The following is a 22,745-nucleotide window of genomic DNA, read 5'->3' as shown; positions in this document are numbered from 1 at the left end:
ATCCCCAGTCCTAGCTGACCTATAGTGCTGAAGATCCAATAGGAAATTGAACCGGGGACCTATGTGGAAGTGCCCTCACGTGCCACAGAGATACTGAGCAAGCCAAAAGTTCAACATTTAATATAGCAGAAATATATGTACGTGCTACAAATTCTGCATGTCCTCTCTTGCAGGTTGTGATCTACATCATTGTGTCAGCAGCATGCGGTGGACTCTCATGGCCGAGCTGTGTAAACAAGTAAATAAAAACAAAAGAGAGAAAAGAAACCTGTCTTAATCTGTACAGAGAAAGAGAGTACAACGGATTTATAAGAGCAGAGATTTGATAACTAGCATCTTCTGGCAACGTCTTTTTTTTTTCCACTATGGACAGAAGCTGCCATGCCTGCTCTTAAACCTTTCCATTCTTCCGTCTGTACAGGATTCAAATTTCTCTTTGCCTTATGAAAGTTTAAAAACACAGTACCTTCTGGAAATCTTGTCAAATTCCATCTCATGCATCTGGAGCCACAAGAAAAATGATGACCGTCTCGGGAAAACGTATGAAGTGATGACACATTTTCATTTCAATGGTAGACTGCTCTCATTTTGATGGACCATTAGCATTTTACCAGTTCTGGTTTGGCGGAGCACAGGCATGCTCGTTTTGTGTGCATGTGTTTGTATGTAAGTACAGTGTAAGTGCGTGCCTATGCACACACGTGGTGTTGCACTTTAATGTGATTGTCGAATGAAGTTATGTGGGAGAACACTGTTTTGTGTGATTTACTTTCACTTGATGGTTAGAGTGACCGAGAGAGGAGAGGCAGTGCTCAGACTACATGGGAAGCATTTGATAAAGGCGAGTAAAAATGTAGATCCATTGTTTTGCATTTCTTTTCTCACTGCAATGCAAGATCATATGAACAAGGACCCATGGAAAGCCCTACGGAAGAGCACACATCTCTCTGCTCGCCACATACTGTAGCTGGCTAGTAAACTGAAAAAGGGCTGCAAGATAGTCATGCAGGCAGGGAGAGAGACAACACAGTTTATTAATCGGCATTGTGAACAATGTATGGCATCTTTTTTAGCTGCTGATATCACCAGTGATGGGAATATGTTGGTTTTTTTCTTTTCAAGCAATAAATCTGAATTTTATCTCATTTCTGTAAATGTTATACTGTATGCATCTAATTATTCTTGGGTGCACGCTGTTCTTTTCTTTGTAGAGTCACATTTTGGGAAAACTACTAAAAGTACCAAATATTTTAAAATATTCACAGTATAATACTACATTAAATCTTGCCATACAACTATTTGCAAAATCGTTGGTGGATCCCATCTTTTGCCCTTAGCGCTTTCAATGCTACATTTTGTGGGGCACAGATAGCTTGACTATAGCTGCATATGTATGGTAGATGAGCTCTTGGATGATAAACCTTTGGCTGTTGTGAAATATCTTTTTTTTTAGTGGCATTCAGTTTCTTCCAGTTGCAGGTAGAAGAATGCTGTGGTTTGCTTTATGAGATGTGCAATAGGTGTGGCTCTGCTTATTTTGCTATACTTTTGAGGGGGGTCTACTTTTATTGGAATTCATCTAGGATAACTCACCCTGAATATTGTCCCACAATGAAAATATGTGAAGAAGATAATTATTTGTGCTGTGGATTAAGTAAGTGGCTGGTCTTTGCTTTTTATACATCTCTCTCTATAAAACTACTTTTTTTTGAGTCCTGTTAATGTTGATACATTTGCCCAGACGTCACTCATAAAATCAGGTAGTTAGATCAAGTAGCACACTTGGTTTCATATAAAGAGAAATAGAATAATATATTGAAAAGCTGTATCTGATTAGTTTATATTCATTATGACATTACAAAATGACATTACAAAATCTGCTAACTTGTGTGTGTGATGGAATCTGTGGCACTTTGATATGGCTGCATCTAGGAGTGTAGGGGGGGAGAAGTTGAAGAAATGGAAAAGCGAATTAGAAGTAAAATTTTGATTACAGGGTGAGTATTTGTTTCTACTTGCCATTTGTGATTGTCAAATATAGAGAAGGAAATGTAATTTTTTTTTCTAATGCTGGGGAAAGTAAAATTTCCCTTGACCTTGTGCTCATCACAGTTGTAAGAAGACAAGGGAAAGGATGAAGGAGATTTCAAAAATATGAATATAATGCACAACTTTTCCTGCATTAAAAACAAAAGTGTGATTACCACAGCCAGTTTTGCTCTAGTCATGTTATAATTCCACCATATTGTGAAATGGAGATTTTAACAAAGAAAAACTACAAAAATGGTATTTCATTCTAGGAAAGTCATAGCTTTGGAAAGGTCAGGCCTAAGCCTGCTTCCTGGCTGTGGAGTTTGGTTATGATATGAGAGCGCCTGCAGAAAAATGGGTTCAGTAACTATTCCAGTGTTCTAAATGTTTGTGTTTTTGAAGCTCTTTGGAGGTAGATCCTCCCCTGCTGTACTGAAAGCGTCAATAAACTAAATCAGTCTAGAATAGTTTGTGTTGCAAGGATTCTGCATGTAGTAGTTAGTCCTGGGGAATTCTTTGCTATTGTGGAGCACAGAAATCCCCACTGTGCAGAAAATGGCAGAGGAGACACCGGCATGCCGCGAGTTGGTGCACATGAAGATGAAGGCCCCTGTGTTCCACAAACAGTGTGCTCCGGTTGTGGGGGGTGAGCAAGGAAGGGGGTGTGAGAGCTGGGGGGGGGGATGTTTGGGTATGGGTGCCAGAGAGAGGGAGCCTATATGAGGAGATTGTGAAGGAGTGTGTATGTGTGAGAGATTGGGAGCTCGCGTGTATGAAAAAGGGATCCTGTGTATGTGAGGGTGCTAGCCTGTGTAAAGGGATTTTGTGTGTGTGTGAGACAGAGCCTGTGTGAAGGGCTGCATGAGAGAGACATAGGTAGCCTGTGTAAGTGTATGCTTGAGAAAGGGAGCTTGTATGGGTGTATATGCAAGAGTAAGGGAGCCTGTTTGAGGGTATGTGTGTGTGTGTACTAGAGAGAGGGAGGGAGAAAGGGAGCCTGTGTGAGGGGCAGTACTGAGAACGGGGTCAAACTCTGGGACTGGTGATAGAGTGGAAGGGGTTGAGCCTAGAAGTGGAGGGGAGAGATATTGACAGGTGGAGGAGTTGGGGCCTGAGAGGGCAAAGTGGCCAGGGGAGTAGGGAGAGCGAGTGGAAGGGACACTCTTACAGTGAATTTCTAGGGAAATTCTGCTCAGAATCTTTGAAATTCTGCATCTCTTAATAACTTTTTTCTGTATTAATTGTCATGTAAATTGTGTTATTTTGACCAATATAACATTTGCAGAATTCCCCCAGGAGTATGTAGTGGTAGAGAAGAAAAGGCTTGCATTCTGTGTATGAGATGAAATAGTATAGTGGGTTTTAACGTATTGGCACAAGTAGTTTGGGCAACAGTTACATCTCAGTTAATGCTAAGAAATCCCAATCCCTGATGGGAAACTGTGTGTGATTGTTAGTGAGAGGACTTTCTTGAAGTCCTATCTTCTGTGAGATTCACATGCTTTCTGTCACTAAGTGCCATTAAAACACAAGTGCACTGTATGCAACTATGCCTTGTTTCAAGCCCATAATTGAAACTTTGTTAAAAAAAACCCTTTTAGGCCATTATGTTTTATAAGTAGCGAAAAAAACCAAAGATCGGTGTATCAAATGACTTTTATTAGAACTTGCCCGACTCTGGCCGAGTTTCGCTCACACAGGAGCTGCCTCAGGGGCTGGATTCTTGATCAAAGATACTTCAGTGCAAAAACATCATAATTTGTACAAAGTAATTCTTAGCGCTGTTAATACAGTCTATCCCGCGGGGATCTGTAGCGCTGCCGGATGTTAAAATGATTTTCTTAATCCAGATGAGCTGTTCTTGCGTTTTTTGACTCGACATATAGCATGGGCTCTGTTTGGATATAATGCCTAGCACAACTGGTGCTTTCATGAAACCCAAAGTTATACCCGCGGGATCAACTGTATTAACAGCGCTAAGAATTACTATGTACAAATTATGTTGTTTTTGCACTGAAGTATCTTTGATCAAGAATCCATCTGTACAGTAGCCCCTGAGGCAGCTCCTGTGTGAGCAAAACTCTGCCAGAGTCGGGCAAGTTCTAATAAGTCATTTGATACACTGATCTTCTTTGTTTTTTTTCGCTACTCAGCAATATTGGATCATTTTTCTGCTTTGTTTTTTGGATCCATTATGTTTTATATACACCTTTATTGTCATCACGACAAAAATCAAACAATTGGCTTATACTATAAACAGAATTTTTGAGACTGAAACAAAGGATGGAGAGGGAGCAATTTGTTTTTCCTTACTGTAAGAATTTTAGTGATTTGAACTAGTAAATTAAGGCAGCATAACCCAAAGGTAAGATAGCAGAGAATATTTTAAGGGACTATACAGTAGAGTGATCCTGTGTTCTGAGACTCGGCAGCTCTTCAATTGGCAACTAGAGCTATCCATCTTTCTTTCCACTTGATATGCTTATTTCCCTGTATGTACCCAGATCAGTCCAGACTCCTGGATTTTGCCTCCCTGCCAGCAGATGGAGACAAAGAAAATTTAACTAATGCTGCCACATAAGTCTGTGTGCCACCTGCAGTTCCTAAGTATTTCTCTGTCTGCAGCAGATGGTGCAAACATGCAGTTCTGTTCTGGATTTAGGATTTTTCTTTTTTGTTGAGCCTTCCTCCAGGGCGGGGTTTGGGCCCTGGTAGGTCCTTCCCTGTCTGGTTGAGGCAGGCAGATGAGCGGGGGGTTGGTAACCCTTTAGTAGGCTCTATCCATGCACCTGTGGGGTATAAATCTGGTGGTCCAGATCCCTCCCCTTCACAAGGTCACTGAGGTGGCTGCAGAGAAAGGAAATTTAGCAGTGTGCTGTTTCTTGCTGGCACTTTCCTCTTCCGCCATAGCTTCAGCTGCTGACAGTTTTTTGGGTATCTCTGGGCTGGCAGTACTGTCTTCGGGCAGGTAAGCTGTGCCAGTTGTGGGGCGAGAGCCCGTTTGCTGTGTGTGTGTGGCTCAATGTACTCCTATTTAAACCGGGAAGGGCTCTACTCATCTGCTGCGGCCTAAGAGGGCCCATCTACCATCTGCATTGCTTCAAAAAGGCAGCGTTTGTCCAACTCCCGCCCCCATTCGCTTTTGAAAGCAGAGCGGCTAGCACAACAGCAAGCTGACCTCTTCGCACTCAGCACGGAAATGGTGGCCATTTTAAATTTTTCTTCAGGCATTCCCATGCTGTTCGGGGGGGGGGGGGTGGCTCTCCTGACTTTCTTTCCCTAGTCCATTCTGCCTCAGGAGCAGAGGAGTATGATTATTTCGTTTTGCCTGTACCTGAATCGGGACAGCCTTTTTCACCAGATTTTGTGTTGCTCCTACCTGAGGTTTATTTGGCCAAGCACCAATGATTCTTTCCTGCTCAGAGTAAGGTCTGGGTTTTGTAGGGCCATTTTAAAGAGTCCCACTCGTCTCAGGGTGCAGTCACACGTGTTTCCCCAGCCCCAGTGGGGTCAGAGTTGAGGGATTCTGGTTTCTCCCTGGAGGGTTCTGTGGCACCACGGGGAGCAGATAGGTTGGGCAATCTTCAGCCTGGGGGGCACAGATCCAGATGAGGATTTGGATGAAGTCCCAGTCTCCGAGGATGATGACCCAAAGGTGGTCAGCTATTCCGGAGGGATGAATTAGGTCCTTTAATGGCTCAGGATTTGCAGGATCTTGGGGTTACTGTATTCCAGGAGGACGTGGATTTGGACAGTGCTAATCCAGACTTGGAGGGCCTGAGAGGTCCGCCTACAGCCTTCCCTTACCAAAAGTCGATGCAAAAGCTAGTGGAGAGGGAGTTGGAGTCTCCCGACTGGTTTAAAGGTAGGAAGGGCTAGGACTAAACTTTATCCCTTTACCCCTAAGAGCAGACGCTGGAGCTCTTTGCATTCCCCAAAATCGATGCTGCAGTCTCAGCAATGACTAAGAAAACTACTATTCGTGTGGCAGGATTCTTGAAGTCTTGGCTCTTAGCCTCAGGGCTGCAATTTGTTTGTTTCACACAGAGCTTACGCTGTGTGCAGAAGAAGCAGTCATCTTCACCTGAGGAAGCCTCCAAAGCTGAGCAGGAAGCAGTGGCAGTAGCATATGAGGCAGATGCTTTATATGATTTGGTAAAGACCTTGTGCAGGATTATGGTCTTGGTGGTTTCCACTAGGAGGTTATTATGGCTGAGTATAACTGGTCAGTGGATGTGTCCTCCAAAGCTCATTTGGGATCCTTGCCCTTTAAGGGGAAGCTTTTGGTTGGTGAGGACCTGGAACAGTTGATTAGGAACCTTGGGGACAATAAGGTCCACAAGTTGCCTAAGGGCAAGCATTTTTTCCCAGAATTGTTCCTGTTTTCGAGATGGTTGGATGTTCCCCTGGATGGCTAGGACCTCCTGTCCGCAAAAGCACGTTGCCGGTCAGGCTTAGGGCCAGTCCTATCATGGGGGTCGAAGAACCTTCACGGGCTCCGCCGGTAGCGGTGCTGCGGGAACCAAATCCTCTCAAAGCTGGTCCACTTTGCTGTTCCTTGTGTAGGTGGGTGCCTGCAACACTTTGAGTATTGGGTTCTCACAGTCATAAGAGACGTTTGCACATTCTAAGCCTGCATGAGATCTCTTCCTGGTGCTGTAGACCAACGATTTGCGGTACAGGTCATGCTGGATCGGTTGTGACAACTGAGGGCAGTAATTCCCAGCGAGCCAGGTTTTGGGAAGATATTCAATTTACTTAGTCATCCTGCAGAAGGAAGGCATATTTTGTCCAATCCTGGACTTGAAAAAGGTAAATGTGGCACTCTGGGTTCTGCGTTTCAGAATGGAGACTCTCCGGTTGATTATAGCAGGGGTGCGTGCAGGAGAATTTCTGGCTTCCCTGGATCTGATGGAGGCTTATCTGCAGATTGCCATTCGAAAGGAGCAACAACGACTTATGTGCTTCATGTTCCTTGGGCAACATTTCCAGTTCCAAGCTCTTCACTTCGGATTGGCCATGGCTCCCTTACCTTCACCAAGGTTAGGGTGGTAGTAGCAGATGCTCTCGCTGGGAAGGAGTCTTGGTTCATCCTTACCTGGATAACTGGCGCATTAGGGCAAAGTCCGGAGAGCGTGGCTGTTGAGCAGTTCAGAAGGTGAACTTGTTAGTAGAGTCTCTTGGCTGGGTGGTGAACTTGACAAAGTCAGCTAATGCCATCGCAATCCCTAGAATATCTGGGCACTTGGTTTAACACGCAAGAGGGTTAAGTTTTTTTTCTTTGAGGATCGCATCCAGAAGCTGTGCAAAGTCTGTTAGCATTACCAATTCCTAGAGTATAGGATTACTTACAGGCCCTAGCTTGGTGGCTTTGGTGCTGGAATTGGTCCCTTGGGCGTTTGCGCATATAAGGTGCTTCCAGAGGGCTTTTTTTGTATCGGTGGAAATCACTGTCTAAGGACTCTTATCTTCCTTTGCCTCTAGAAGGTGTGGTGCATGACAGCGTCTCCTGGTGGCTTCTGGGTTCCAATTTGCGACTGGGAGTACTGCTCGAGGTTCCGGATTGGTTAGTGCTTACCCTGATGCCAGTTTATCTGGTTGGGGAGCTGTCTGTCAGCAACAGTTAACTCAAGTTTCTGGGCTGTGGAAGAAGCTTTGTAATATATCAATCACTGGGAGACCAGAGCGGTTTGTTTGGTGTTACAGGCTTTCTACCGTTGGGCAGGGTAGTTCTGGTCCACAGCTGGACCAAGAGTCCAGCTGTGGCCCAGGAGGTTCGAAAGTTTTTTCTTTGAGCGGAACGACCTGTGGAACAAATAGCGACATCACAGGAGTAGAAAACATTCAAGCCAATTTCTTGAGTCAGACCCAGTTAGATCCATGGGAGCGGGAACTGTTGAGAGGCGGCAATGTGGCTCAACCAGGAGCGATGGGGTTCCCTTCATGTGGATCTAATGGCAACTTGTCTAAACGCCAAGATGCCTCAATTCAGAAGGCGAAGAGAACACAGAGCTGAGGGCGTAGATGCACTAGTTCTTCCCTGGCCGCGAGGGATATTGCTTTACATCTTCCCTCCTTAGGTGCTAGTAGGCAAAGTGTTGCGGCAAGGCTGTTTTGGTGGCTCCAGATTGGCCACGTCGACCGTAGTTCGCAAATCTGGTCAATCTCGCGGTGGATGGGCCAATAAGGTTCGGAAATCTGTCTGGTCTGCTTCGCTAGGGACCTATATTTTCAGACCAGGCCGCTTGTCTAGCGGCATGGCTTTTGAGAGGAGACGATTGAGACAAGATTTGAGTTGCAGGCTTTATTGTGCTATGATCCTTTTTTGCCTAAGGTAATGTCAGTTTTTCACATGAATCAGTTGGTAGAGCTTCCAGCTTTTCCAGACCTGGATGCTTCCACGCCCCATGTGAGGGACCTTAGATTTTGAATGTGTGCAGGGCCCTGTTAAGGTATCTTAAGGTGACTAATAATTTTAGATGCTCGGTTCATCATTTTGTTCTTTGGAGTGGTCTGAAAAGGTGTCTTCAGGCACTGAAAGTGACGATTGCAGGGTGGCTCAGGGAAGCCATTGGATCAGCTTGCAGATGTAAGGGTCACCTGGCTCATTCTATGCTTTCAAGTGGCCTCTTGAGCAGAGGCTCAACTGGTTTCTCCTCAGGAGATATATCGGGTGGCGACTTGGAAGTCTCTGCGTACTTTTGCAAGGCATTATCGTCTGGATGTGGGAGATGACTGTTCCCAATCCTTTGGTGAGTGTTTTGATAGTGGGACTCTCCAGGTCCCACCCACTTGAGAGCTTTGGTACATCGCAGGAGTCTGGATTGATCTGGGTATGTACAGGGAAAGGAAAATTGGTTCTTACCTGCTAAAGTTTGTTCCTATAGTACCACAGATCGGGCCAGATCCCACCCAATCAATGAAGGAGGAGAGTAGTCTGCTCTTTCTATCAGGGTTTGTTAGTTTCATTATTACAGATTGATTGGGAAAAAAAAACAAAACAACTTTTGTACACATGTTATGGGGTTGAGTGTTATTAGTTTTTTATTCTTCAGCTTGGGTACAGATAAATACTGAGGAACTGCAGGTGCGACACAGGCTTATGTGGCACTATCAGTTAAACTTTGTCTCCATCTGCTGGCAGGGAGGTAAAATGCAGGAGTCTGGACTGATCTGTGCTACTACAGGAACAAAAATAAGCAGGTAGGAACCAATCTTCCTTTCTAGATGTAGTGTGGCTGCAGCATATGGTAGGCTAGTACAATGTTTCTCAACTACTGGTTTGTGGACTAGCAGCAGTCCAGAGGAGCATGGACTTGGTAGCATTGCAGGAGAAAGCAGCCCAGTCATAACCTGCACCTACAACTGGGACATTTTCTACTACCCCAAGCTACCAGGTGAAAATGGCCTGGTAGTGATTTCACACAGAGCCCTACACACTGCTGCTGATTGAGTGTGGGGACAGATTGGGGGCATGCTCTGGCTCTTTACTACTACTGGTACTGAACAGCTGCCTGGGCTAGTAGACTAAACATAAATATTTGGCTTAGCTGAGCCCCAGATTGCCCTCCAAGCCAACTCTAAATAAAATAAAAATCAAAGGAATTTCAGAGAGTACTAGACCCCTTAAAGGGGCAGCATCTAGTCCCACTGCCACCAATGTATTTTTTAAGCCCTGGCTCCATTGCCTTTGCAATGAGAACACCTGTTTCCCCTCCCCCCGCTGCTCTGGGTGCAGGAAGCACAGCTCCTTTGTCATACTTCTTGAAATTAAAACATTGGGGGTAGCTCCTAAAGGAAGGAAGTGGATGAACCTCTCCCCCTAACACATTTTTGCCACTAAGCAGACCCCATGATCTTCAGCCAGAGGAGAGAACACCTCCCTACTCTTCAGTACTTTCCTCAACTCTATTAGTCAGCCAGTCCGTGGCATCAAAAAGGTTGAGAAATGCTATACTAGACCATATGGTGTGGGAGTAGGCCAGTCCCAGAATGTTACTTGAGCTCAGGAGGGGAATGGATTAGAATGGCAGTCATTTTCTTGTCAACTTAAATCTTCAACTTGAATGAGGCTATGTCTTCTTTTGTGAAAGAGGTTGAATTGGAGCAGCTTGAACTTAAAGTATTTGGTATGGATGGCTTTAAATATGGGGGACAGATGAAAAATGATGTCCTCTCTGACCCAGGCTTAAGTTCTGTGGTACGTAAAATTTAGTATTTAATTCTAATCTAGATCTGTGAAAGTTATAACCATTATTTTGTATTGTTTTAAACAATGCCCTAATGAAATGTTCTGTTTCAACACAATGGCTTTACTAAATTTATGGTGTAGGGCATGTTTTCAAGTGGAGTGTGCTTAGTAGTTTACTTTTTACTGTCCTGTATCAGGGGGGTCAGCATGTGAGAGCACTAGATCTAAGAGGACATGAAATGAGAAATTACTACTTACCTGATTTATTTTTCTTTAGGACAGGCAGATGAATCCAGAAGTGGGATGTACACAAGCTACTCCCAAATAGGGCAGGAGGCTGCCCACTGTCTTGTCAAAACAGTACGTGCAAAGGCTTCATCCTCCCAGGCCTGTACATCCAGATAATACCTGGAAAAGGTGTCTAAGGAAAACCATGGCCCAGCTTGGCAAATGTCAACGGGAGACGACCTAACTTCCGCCCATGACACTGCCTGAGCCCTAGGTAACAGCTTTCCAGCATCAATGTATGCTGCTGTGCTTACCTCCTTAATCCAGCAGGCTTATTGTAGCTCGCGAGGCTAGCTTTCCTTGTTTAGTACCATCGTGAAATACAAACAGGTGATTTGTTTTCGTAAAAGTAACCTCCAGATACCAGATGATGTCGCTTGCCATCCAAGGGTCGCAACAGACTACACTCACCTACGTCTCTCTCTGTGCAGTCAGCAGGGAGATGAACTGATTCAAGTGAAATTCGGTGATCACCTTCAGTAAAAAAAAGAAGGAACAGTTCATAGCTGTATTGCCCTTGGAGTCACCCAGCAGGGCTCCCGGCAAGACAAGGCCTGCAGCTTGGAAACTCTCCGCTGCAGAACAAATTACCACAAGAAACACTGTTTTCAAGGTCCGTAACCACAAGGACAGGTTACGCATCGGTCTAAACATAGGACCCGCTAAGAAATCCAAGACCAAATTAAGACTCCATCAGGGTCCTGGAAACTGCAAGGGAGGACAAAGATGTTTCACTCCTTTTAGGAAACAGGCCACATCAGGATGAGCCAACAAGGAACCACCATTCACTTGGTCTCTGAAACAGGCAAAAGCTGCTACTTGTACCTTTAAGGAATTAAGGGCCAAACCTTTATTCAAGCCATCCTGCAAAAGTTCTAAAATGAGTGGGATCTTGGCCGAATGAGGAAGAGTAACTCGATCTTCATGCCAGGCCTCAAACACTTGTCAAACTTGCACATAGACCAAGGACATGGAGAACTTTCTAACTCTAAGCAAAGTGGAAATCACTGCCACTGAGTATCCATGTTTCAGCAATCAAGCCCTCTTCAGGGCCATATCAAAAATAAAACAGTCAGATCTTCGTGAAGAACCAGACCCTGACTTAGCAGGTTCCTGTGTGCCAGAAGTCAAAGGGGTAAGCCCCCCAGCCACCACAAATCCACATACTACAGCCTCCTGGGCCAATCTGGAGCAACCAAGAGCACCATCCCTCTGTGGTTCTTGATCCTCCGGATCAATCTGCTCAACATGGGCCATGGAGGAAAGGCATACAGCAAATTGTCTTCCGGCCACTCCTGCACTAGGGCATCGATTCCCACAGACCTCTCCTGTGACTGAAGAATCGCAGAACTTTTGCAGTGTGAGAAGTCTTCATGAGGTCCAGGAAAGGAGGACCCCAGCAATCCAGAATCATCGGAAAAATCTCCTCTGACAAAGCCCATTTTCCTGGGTCCAGACTCTCTCTGCTGCGAAAGTCTGCTCTTACATTTTCTTTTCCTGCTGTGTGTGAGGCTGAGATCATCTGGCGATGCATTTCTGCTCATTCCATAAGCTGATCTATTTCCTGTGACACTTGCTGGCTCTTGGTTCCTCCCTACAGATTGATGTAAGCCACAGTCTTTGCATTGTCCGACATTATCCAGACCGATCGACCCTGCAGCCTCTTGCTGAACTGCAAATATGCCAACCAGACTGCTCTGGCTTCCAGTCAACTGCTGTTCCAGAGAGGCTCGTCTGCATTCCAGCATCCTTGTGCTGTCAGCTCCTGACAGTGAGCTCCCCAACCAAAGAGGCTCACAACTTTTGTCAGTACTAACTTGTGCAGTGGCGCTAGACAAACACTCTTCCTTCGATCCGCCTGCAGCCACCACGGCAGTTGGGAGGAGGATTCCATCAGTAGGTGCTGAATTGAATAGTTCTGAGACTGCAGCTTCTACTGAGACAGCAGACAGCAGGCAGCAGTGAAGAGGATGCATATGCACTCTTGCCTACTGGACCACTTGCAAGGTCGCCCCCGCCCCCCCCCCCAATCCATCCATGCTCTAGTTATATGGGAATATGAAGGTTCACCTTGGATAGATCCAAATGTCAGAAATTCCCCTGACTATATGGCCTTTATTACAGAGTGCAGTGCTTCCATGCATTTTTGAGATCGAGGATGGGATGAAAGGAGCCTTCCTTCCTGGGCGCAATGAAGTAAATGGAAGATTGATGTGGGCACTGGAACCTCAGACTGAGGAGCTTTGCCAATGTAGTTTACACTGTCTGCTCAAACATGCCTTGCATACTAAGAGCGTGGCAGGTAGTCTTCTTAGCCTCTGACAAATGAGGAACCGGAGATTTGCCCCACTTACAGGCTAGTTTTTCTAACTTGCTTCCAAATAATAGCAAGCCTTTAAAGGGCAATTTGGTAAGGTTAGTCTTGGAGATAGCATCAGCTGACAAATTTCTCAGCCATAACAGACGCTTGCCCACTATTATGGAAGCCACTCCTCTGGCTGAAGAGCAGACCAAATCATGGCCCGCATCTGCCAAAAAGCAGCAGCTGGTTCCATAACTGCCCTGGAGTTCACGCCAGAGACGTCAACCTTCTGGGAGAGAAGCAAACAAGTTGGAACCACCAGCGAACAATACGAAATGATCTGCAAGGTCATTGCTACTGCATCAAATTCTTGATTAAGGATAGTCTCATGGCTGCTCCTCCTCCTTCCATGGGAACAGTGGTCTGCTTGGAGACTGCATCACAACTGTATTTACCTTTGGAAAATGTAAATGCTTTCTTGCTACTAGCTCTAGAGGGTACAGGCTTTCCAAAACCTGACCCCCTTTTGACATGAGCCTCTGAGGCACCCCATCCAAAATCAGTTAATTCTTGAATGGCTTCCATCATGGGTAAAAAAACAGGAGGCCTTACACAAGGAAACTAAAATGGGATTTTTCTTCTGTTCAGTCACAGCATCTGCCCTAGGAACTCTGAGCATTTTCAAGGTCTGGGAAAACAGAGCTGGCAGTTCATCTTTTTGAAAGAACCCTAGCGTAGTTCAATATAGTTCTAATCCTGGAGGAATTTCACCATCCACAAGGGAGTCAGGATCAGCATCATCATCCGGACCGCCATCGGGAAGTCAGACTGCTGTTCTAGCAGTACTCCGGCACTTAACAGTAGGTCCCGGCGAGGTTCCTACCTGCAACTCTGCTCTGGGAGTGGGAGAGAGGGCTGAAGATTGTGCCTGGAGAAAGGGTTGCAATCTCTGGAAAAACTCCACCCATGAAAAGGTAGAAGCATTCAATCCAGGAGGTACTTGAGGCGTGTTGACTGAGCTACCATTCCCTGCTGAGGAACCAATTAGGAGAGTTCCAAAACCAGGCGCCCCACCTTGAGCCATCTTTACCCAGGCCTATAACCGGCTGGGAAGAGCCACACTTAGTGAAATCAGAGGACGGCAGTTCTCCCTGAGCCTCCAAACAACGCAGGCACAAGTTAATGGGCACTCTTGGCTGAGATGCCTAACTATGACAGGCAACGCAAAGAGAAAGGCGCTTGGATTTCTTAGGCATAGGCACCATTTTGGGTGACTGTGCTTGAGCGGTAGCTAAAGGCATGCATCTATCCCTTTTTTTTTGTACATCCAAAAATAGTAGGCATTCAACAATTAGGCATCCGACATCTCACACCTCAGTGTCCCAATGCCTAGGTGTCCAAAACTTAAGCATCTCAAAAATAAGTGCCGTAAAACAATTTAAGCACACAATAAAACTTGTGTGCACAGATAAGTGTGGGGCCACTTAAGGCGCTGCTTAACTTAGATACCTTTTGGTATCACCACAGGAGAGCGGGGAGAAGGTAATATCCTTAATTCTCCTTTTCCAAAATGAAGCACTCCCCAGTAGGGAGATGCATGTCCACCATCTGCTGGAGATGGAGAATACTGGCATGCTGATATCATTGCAGGGGTATATGTACTATGATGTCAGTTTGCTCAGTCTCCATCTGCTGGTAGAGGTACATAACCCACTTGTTCTGGATTCATCTGCCTGGATGCTAAGAAAACCACACATTTTTCTACAAGATTTCCCTTTCTACCCCCTGCAGCCTGCTTCAGATCTTGGTATTTATACCTGTACGAATCAGTCTGATAAATGCACCATCCCTTGCAAGTTAATGACGAAGTCTAAAGGCATAATAGGCAGGATCAAAAAATACTTTTGACTAAGTCAATTGGCCAGTTGAAAAATGTTTTGGGTTTTTTTTAGTATTCTGATTAACAGTTTCTTCTAGAGCTGGGGGGGGTGCTAAGCTAAAGTTTCAGGCAGTAGGGATGTGATCTTCCTATTCAATCTTGTTTGTGCTATAAAGGACAGATGACACTATCATTTTTTTCATTAAGAGACAAAATGGAATAATCCCTTTCATAGGTTGGGTCCTGGTTTGAATTTTTGTCCTTGTGTGGAGCTGAATGCTTCTGTTAAATTTACTATCCATTAACTTCCCTAGAAAGCCATCCTACACCAATCATATCAACATGTACATTAAATTATGGCAATGTGCTATGAGATTTCTTTTACACTGCCTCTGGTTACTAGTACTGCTTTTACTTTGTCTTATTCATTCTAGAAAGCAAATGTTGCTTACCTGATGTAACAGGTGTTCTCACAGGACAGCAGGATGTTAGTCCTCACAAATGGGTGACATCGAGGATGGAGCCCACCACGGAAAACTTCTGTCAAAGTTTAATAGAACTTTGACTGGCCCCTACTGGGCATGCCCAGCAAGGCACTGACCCTGCAGCCAGCAGGGGTCTCCCTTCAGTCTGATTTTCAAAGCTACAGGCAGTGCCTAAAAAAGTAAAAACTAAAACGAACCCAACACCGCAGGGTGGTGGGCGGGTTTCGTGAGGACTAACATCCTGCTGTCCTGTGAGAACACCTGTTACATCAGGTAAGCAACATTTGCTTTCTCACAGGACAAGCAGGATGGTTGTCCTCACAAATGGGTGAGTACCGAGCTGAGGATGTCCTGGCTTGCACCAAATGCACCCAACGACGTGCAACAGGCACAACAACTGGGGTGGAATTTGGGAAAGGGCATCCGCACCCTACTGGGAAGGTGGAAGGGTGTTGGTACATCATGTTGGAAAAAGGTTACGCAAGACAGATTGGCCGAAGATGGAGTCCTGTCTTCCAGCTTTGTCCAAACAATAGTGGGCTGCAAAAGTATGGAGAGAACTCCAGGTTGCAGCCCTGCAGATGTCAGGAAGTGGCACCGATCGAAGGTGTGCTACTGAAGTCGCCATGGCCCTCACAGAGTGTGCTTTTACACGGTCTTGAAAAGGAATGCCAGCTTGCTGATAGCAAAAAGAAATGCAGTCCGCCAACCAGGAGGAAAGAGCCTGCTTACCCACAGGTTGTCCCAACTTGTTAGAATGGAAGGAGACAAACAATTGAGTGCCCTTCCTGTGAGCAACTGTACGGTCTAGATAAAACGCTAGAGCTCGTTTACAGTCTAGGGTATGCAGAGTCTGTTCCCCAGAGTTGGAATGGGGCCTGGGAAAAAAGATAGGTAGTATGATGGATTGATTGATATGAAACTCCGAAACTACCTTAGGTAAAAATTTAGGGTGAGTGCGGAGCACTGCCCTGTCTTGCAGGAGTTTAGTGTAAGGCGGATAGGTGACTAAGGCCTGTAACTCACTAACCCTGCGAGCTGAAGTGATAGCCAATAGGAATAATACTTTCCATGTGAGATACTTCAATTCACAGGAGTGCAGAGGTTCGAAAGGTGGTTTCATTAGACGACCTAGAACCAGATTAAGGTCCCAAGATGGGGCCGGAGGACGTAAGGGTGGCTTCAGATGGAGCAAGCCTTTAAGAAAGCGTGTCACCAGGGGTTGTACTGAAATAGGGACACCTGCTATACCTTTATGGAAGGCGGCTACCGCACTGACATGCATCCTAATGGAAGAGGTCTTTAGACCGGATTCTGATAGGTGCCATAAATAGTCCAAGAACTTAGAGATTGGACAGGAAAGGGGATCAAGGGACTGAGAAGTGCACCATGATGTGTACCTTTTCCATTTATATGAATAGGATCTTCTGGTGGAGGGCTTTCGTGAAGCTATCAGGACACGAGAAACCGAATCCGAAAGGTTAAAAGGCTGAAGGACTAACCTTTCAACATCCATGCCGTCAGGGACAAGGCTTGGAGGTTGGGATGGAGGAGGCATCCGTCGTTTTGAGTGAGCAGATGCGGATCCGTTCCCAGAGGGATGTGCCTGCGGATGGAGAGATCCTGGAGTATGGGAAACCACACTTGGCGTGGCCAGTGGGGAGCTATCAGGATCATGGTTCCCCTGTCCTGGCGTAGCTTCACGAGAGTCCTTGACAGAAGAGGAAGTGGAGGGAATGCATAAAGCAGACCTGTCGTCCACTTGAGGGAGAAGGCATCCCTCGGCTGAGAGTGTTGGCTCCGAATGAGAGAGCAATAATTGTCCACTTTGTGGTTCTGAGGGGATGCAAAGAGGTCTATGCGGGGAAAACCCCACTTGTGAAACAGAGAGGTCACTACCAGAGGATCGAGTGACCACTCGTGTGGCTTGAAGACACGGCTCAGCTGGTCTGCCAATACATTGTCTACTCCCGGCAAGTAAGTGGCCTTGAGGTACATGGAATGGGAGAGGGCTTCTGCCCAAATCTGCGCAGCTTCCTGACACAGAAGGAAGGAGCCTGTGCATCCCTGCTTGTTTATGTACCACATGGCCACTTGGTTGTCTGTCTGGATTAAGATTATCTGATCTGATAGATGATCTTTGAAAGTTCTGAGCGCGTAGCGAATTGCTCGAAGTTCCAAGAAATTTATCTGGTGTTCGGCTTCCTCTGGTGACCACAACCCTTGGGTTTGTAATTCGTCCACATGGGCCCCCCAACCGATGTGGGAAGCATCGGTGGTTAGGATTACCTGTGGAGCTGGGAGGAGAAAGGGTAAGCCCTGAAGGAGATTGACTTGAGTCGTCCACCAGGTTAAAGACAGGCGTAGCGCTTGTGTAACTGTGACGATGTAGGACAGACGCTGGAAAGCTTGAAGCCATTGGTGTCGCAGAGTCCATTGCGTTACTCTCATGGCTAGTCGGGTCAAGGGAGTAACTTGAACCGAGGATGCCATGTGTCCTAGGAGGATGAGGAATTGGCGAGCTGTGGCAGTGTTCTGAGACTGGAGCTGGCGAGCTAGAGACATGAGAGTTTGGACTCGTTGAAGTGGAAGGTAGGCTTTTGCCTGTAAGGTGTCCAAGTCTGCTCCAATGAAGGATAAGGTCTGAGATGGGACCAAGCATGATTTCTCGTAATTGACAAGAAACCCTAAGGAGAGGAGTGTGTGAATTGTCAACTTTAGGGAGGATTGCGCAATTTGAGGGGTGGAGGCCCTGATTAGCCAATCGTCCAGATAGGGGTAGACGTGGACACCTTCCTTCCTGAGAAATGCTGCTACTACTACGAGACATTTGGTAGTAAAGACTCGTGGAGCAGATGCCAGCCCGAAAGGTAGTACCCGGTACTGATAATGGTCGTGGCCTATCAGAAAACACAGATACTTGCGATGAGATTGTGTTATCGCAATGTGGGTATAAGCGTCCTTGAGGTCGAGAGAGCACAGCCAATCCCCCTTTTGCAACAGAGGGAGCAAGGCGCCCAGGGTTACCATCTTGAACTTCTCTTTTTGCAGATACTTGTTGAGGGCCCGAAGGTCCAGAATTGGACGTAACCCCCCTGATTTCTTTGGTATTAGGAAGTATCTGGAATAGAATCCTTTCCCTTGTTGACAAGGAGGGACTGGTTCTATAGCATTTGAATGTAGAAGAAGGAATACTTCCTGATGTAATTGAGTCAAATGGCTGGTTAGACTCCATGCCTGAAGGGGCGGGGAGTCTGGCGGAAGTGTTATGAAGTTGAGGTGGTAACCCTGTGCGATAATTGCTAGCACCCACTGATCTGAGGTAATCTGTTTCCAACGGGGTAAGAAGTGGTACAGCCGACCTCCCACAGGGATGTGTGGAAGAGGGAGTTGGCATGTGCTCAATACAGGGAAGTCAAAGGCCCGCCGCAGGCCCAGGAGGTGGGGCTACAGTAGGTCTTTGCTTTCTCGGCTGACGGCTGTTAGAGGACCGTGCAGGATGAGCCCTAGTTGACGGAGGGTAGTAGCGGCGTGGTCGAAAGAACGACTTCTTAGAGTCCTTCTTTTGCGGTTGCTTGGAGGTCACCTCAGGTGGGACAGATGAGAGTTGTTTCAACGTCTCATGGTGGTCTTTTAACTCCGCCACAATCTGTTGAATTTGCTCTCCAAACAAATTGTCGCCTAAGCAGGGCAAATCAGCAAGACGATCTTGGACCTCTGGGCGAAGGTTGGATGACTTTAACCAAGCCCAATGTCTGGCTGAAATGGCTGTGGCTGAAACCTTCGTGGAAGCATCGAAAATGCCGTAGGCAGTCCTAAGCTCGTGCTTCCCTGCCTCAAATCCCTTGTGAAGAAGGGCTTGAAGCTGTGGTTGGTATTGGTCCGGCAACGTGTCAGCATAGTCTTGCATCTGCTTAAGGATGGCTCTGTTGTATTGAGTCATGTAAAGTTGATATGAAGCTATGCGTGAAATCAACATAGCTCCATGATACACTTTCCGTCCCACACTATCCAGGAACTTGTTGTCCCTGGTAGGTGGGGTAGAAGAGTGCGGCTTAAGACGCTTGGCCTTCTTCTGCGCGGACTCAACCACAACAGAGCGATGATCCAGTTGAGGTTTTTGGAAACCTGGTGCTGACTGGACAAGGTATGTGGAGTCAGCTTTCTTGTTAACTGGTGACACCGATGAAGGAGATTCCCAGTTTTTCTTGAGCAGATCCAAAAACACCTGGTGTATAGGGATGGAAGCGATGATTTTTGGAGCATCCAGAAATTGAAGTAGTTCCATCATCTGGTGTCTGTCATCAGCTTCAGATTGTAGTTGAAAAGGTACAACTTCTGACATCTCTTTCACAAAATTAATGAAAGATAGATCCTCAGGAGGAGATCTTTTTCTACTCTCTGTAGGAGATGGTGGCGAAGGCAAATCTGTGTCAGAAGAGGTATCATCATCATCACCCCAGGTATCGTAGGGATCATGTGTGGCTTGTAGCCCTGATGGACCTGGCTGAGGCTCTGAAGGCATCGATGGAAACCGAGGTGGAATCGGTGCGGTAGGTGGAACCAGAAATGGCATCGATGGCTTCGGTGCTGCCGATGGAATCTGTGCCTGGCGCGGAATCGATGGAGCCGAAGGATAAATCGGTGGAGATATACCAGAAGGTACTGATGGAACTACCCCGGAAGGGGGAATTCGAAACTGTGTTTCTCCTGCCGATGAGAAACCAGTCGGAGACGGTGGTGTTGTCGATGGCACTGGAATCACCGATGGAAGGGCCGTCATGAGTGCCTCCATGCGGCTCAGTAGCGGTGCTAGCGCTTGTATCAACGGCTCGGTGGTCGGTTCTCTCCTCGGTGGCGAAGCCGGTGCCGGCGTCGGTGCCGGGGGCGGCACTGGAACCGGTGCCGGAGACGGTACCGATGGAGGTTGTAATTTCTTCATCGCTTTCTCGATGGCCTCCTGGACCAGCCGGTCCAGTTCTGCCCGGAGACCAGGGGTAACCATACCCGGCTCGACGGGAGAGGGAGGCTGAGGCAGGGCCGGAGGGACCACCGTAACCGGTGGGATCACGGCCCCCACACCCCGAGAGGGTGAGGGTTTCCTCGATGCCGGCGAACGAGACGTGGAGGGCGTCCGGTCTGTTCGCGGCTTCTTTGTCGGTGGCTCGGCTTGAGCAGAGGTCGATGGCTGTGGATCCTCGACAGGCCGAGACTTGTGCCGTCGATGGCGGTGCTTTTCCTTCCGATCCCCTCGCCCATCCGGGGGAGGGACGGGAGTCGACGGCCGAGAAGCGATCGATGGCGGACGGTCACCGGAGGGTTGACGATGATGGTACAACTTCGGTGCCGGTTCCGATGACGTCGATGCTATCGATGGCGTTGGGGTGGGTGCATGGAAGAGGAGCCCCATCTTCTCCATCCTGGCTTTGCGACCCTTGGGTGTCATTAAGGCACATTTGGTGCAAGTCAGGACATCATGCTCACTGCCCAAACACATTACACAAACCCTGTGGGGGTCTGTGATGGACATAGTCCGGGTACAATCCGGACAACGACGGAACCCCGTTACCATGGCTGGAAGCCAAAATTTAGGCTGGGGATCGGTAAGTGCCAACAGGCCTCGAGGGCCAAATTCGACAGCAGTCGATGGAAGAAGGCAAAAAACTTACCGGGTTCCATAAGATGACTAAAAAATTTGTCGAAGGGAGACCCCTGAGGGGCAAATTTTCTTAGGAAATTAATTTCCAAATTCCTGTCAGGAACGTGGTTAGAGAGCTCCTTTCACCGCGAGGCAACTGCTGCGCGGAAAAAAGAAGACTGAAGGGAGACCCCTGCTGGCTGCAGGGTAGGTGCCTTGCTGGGCATGCCCAGTAGGGGCCAGTCAAAGTTCTATTAAACTTTGACAGAAGTTTTCCGTGGTGGGCTCCATCCTCGATGTCACCCATTTGTGAGGACAACCATCCTGCTTGTCCTGTGAGAACTGATTTATTTATTTATTTTATTTAAAGGCTTTTATATACCGGAGTTCATGCACTTGTGCATACCACTTCGGTTTACACAGAACAAGGAACAGAAAATTACATCAAACAGATTGAACAATTAAACAAATATACAATTACATCCAACAATTGGGTATAAATAACATGGCTAACTTAGTAGGAACTTAGAGTTTGAGGTAAAGGAGAGAAATAGTACCAAGTGGTAACAGAACAATGTTAATAGCTAAATAATAAATATAAATAGTAAATACAAATTCTTATAATAAATACAGGTGTTTACAGATTACAGTCTTCATGAAATGTTTACGTCTACAGAATAGGGTTAAGTAAATAAGAACTGGCGGTTATTTCTATAGGAGTGAAGACTTCAAAAACTGAGGTTACATCTGGATTAAGAGGTATTGGTGTAGCATGCTCAAATATTTAATGATTTGGAATTGTGAGACCAAGGATTATAAAAGCGAGAATGATTCAAGTTCTGGGATGTGGTTCTGAGCTAGACCTTTAAGTGTAGGCTTTTGTAAAGAGCCAGGTCTTGAGTTTCTTTTTGAATGTTTGAGTACACGTTTCGAGGCGAATGTCCGTGGGGAGGGCATTCCAATGAAGGGGGCTGGCAGTCGAGAATGCACGTTTCTTGAGTGAGGACTTGGCTGAAGGTACGTGTAAGGTGCCTAAGTATCTGTTTCTGATTGGTCTTGAAGACTCGTGTAGGCGAAGTGGAAGGCTTAGATCTAGCGATGTTTGTGAATGGATGTTCTTGTGTGTTATAGTTAGCACTTTGAAAATGATTCTGGATCTGATGGGGAGCCAGTGTAAGTGTTTTAGTATGGGTGTTATGTGTTCACTTCTGCTGGTGTTAGTAAGAATCCTTGCGGCGGAGTTCTGCAACATTTGTAGAGGTTTTGTGGTTATGGTTGGAAGGTCTATAAGCAGAGAGTTGCAGTAATCGATCTTGGAAAATAGTATTGTTTGGAGGACTGTTCTGAAGTCCTGAAAATGCAGGAGAGGTTTCAGCTTTTTCAGAATATGTAGTTTATAATAGCATTCTTTCGTTGTGTTCTTGACAAATTCTTTGAGGTTCAGCCTTTTGTCTAAGGTGACCCCCAGGTCTCTTGAGTGGAATTGATCATTGGTGGTGAGGTTAGGTTGTTGGTAGGCTGAAGGTTCTCATCTGGAGTGATAAGCAAAAGTTCTGTTTTTGACGTATTAAGTACTAGGTTAAGGCTAGATAGGAGTGAGTTTATGGACTGTAGACAATTTTATTTTATTTTTATTTATTTAAATTTCTTATATACCGGCATTCGCGATGGGAGTCGCATCATGCCGGTTTACAAATAACAAGGTGTGACAACAGAATAAATACTTAATAACTTAAAAACATTAACATGTGATAGAAGAATAAGGTAGCAGTTACAATAAAACAGGGATAAAATGCAACTTGGAATGAAGAGAAGGCAAAGGAGAGATTAACACTGAGATAACAAAAGAATGACCAAGGTAAATAAAACCAAGGTAAATAAACCTGCCTCATTAAAAAAGAGAGAACATTATTGAGTTGTCAAAGGTTGTT

At 46.2% G+C, this 22,745-nt stretch overlaps 1 protein-coding gene across 3 annotated transcripts in view; it reads left to right on the top strand.

Moving 5' to 3' along the window:
* The window catches only part of VAMP7 (vesicle associated membrane protein 7), a 108,194-nt gene extending 106,314 nt beyond the window's left edge, over positions 1–1,880 (top strand). For all 3 annotated transcript variants that reach the window (XM_029606632.1, XM_029606630.1, XM_029606631.1), the window contains exon 8: positions 174–1,880. In XM_029606632.1, coding sequence (XP_029462492.1) covers positions 174–242 — 69 coding nt within the window. In that variant the 3' untranslated portion in view covers positions 243–1,880. The remainder of the gene's footprint in view (positions 1–173) is intronic.
* Positions 1,881–22,745: the final 20,865 nt, after the last annotated feature.

The sequence above is a fragment of the Rhinatrema bivittatum genome, chromosome 6 (genome assembly GCF_901001135.1).
Source record: "Rhinatrema bivittatum chromosome 6, aRhiBiv1.1, whole genome shotgun sequence".
Classification (NCBI taxonomy): Eukaryota; Metazoa; Chordata; class Amphibia; order Gymnophiona; family Rhinatrematidae; genus Rhinatrema; species Rhinatrema bivittatum.
Note: the sequence above shows the minus strand (reverse complement) of the source record. Positions and strands in the feature narration are given on the sequence as shown.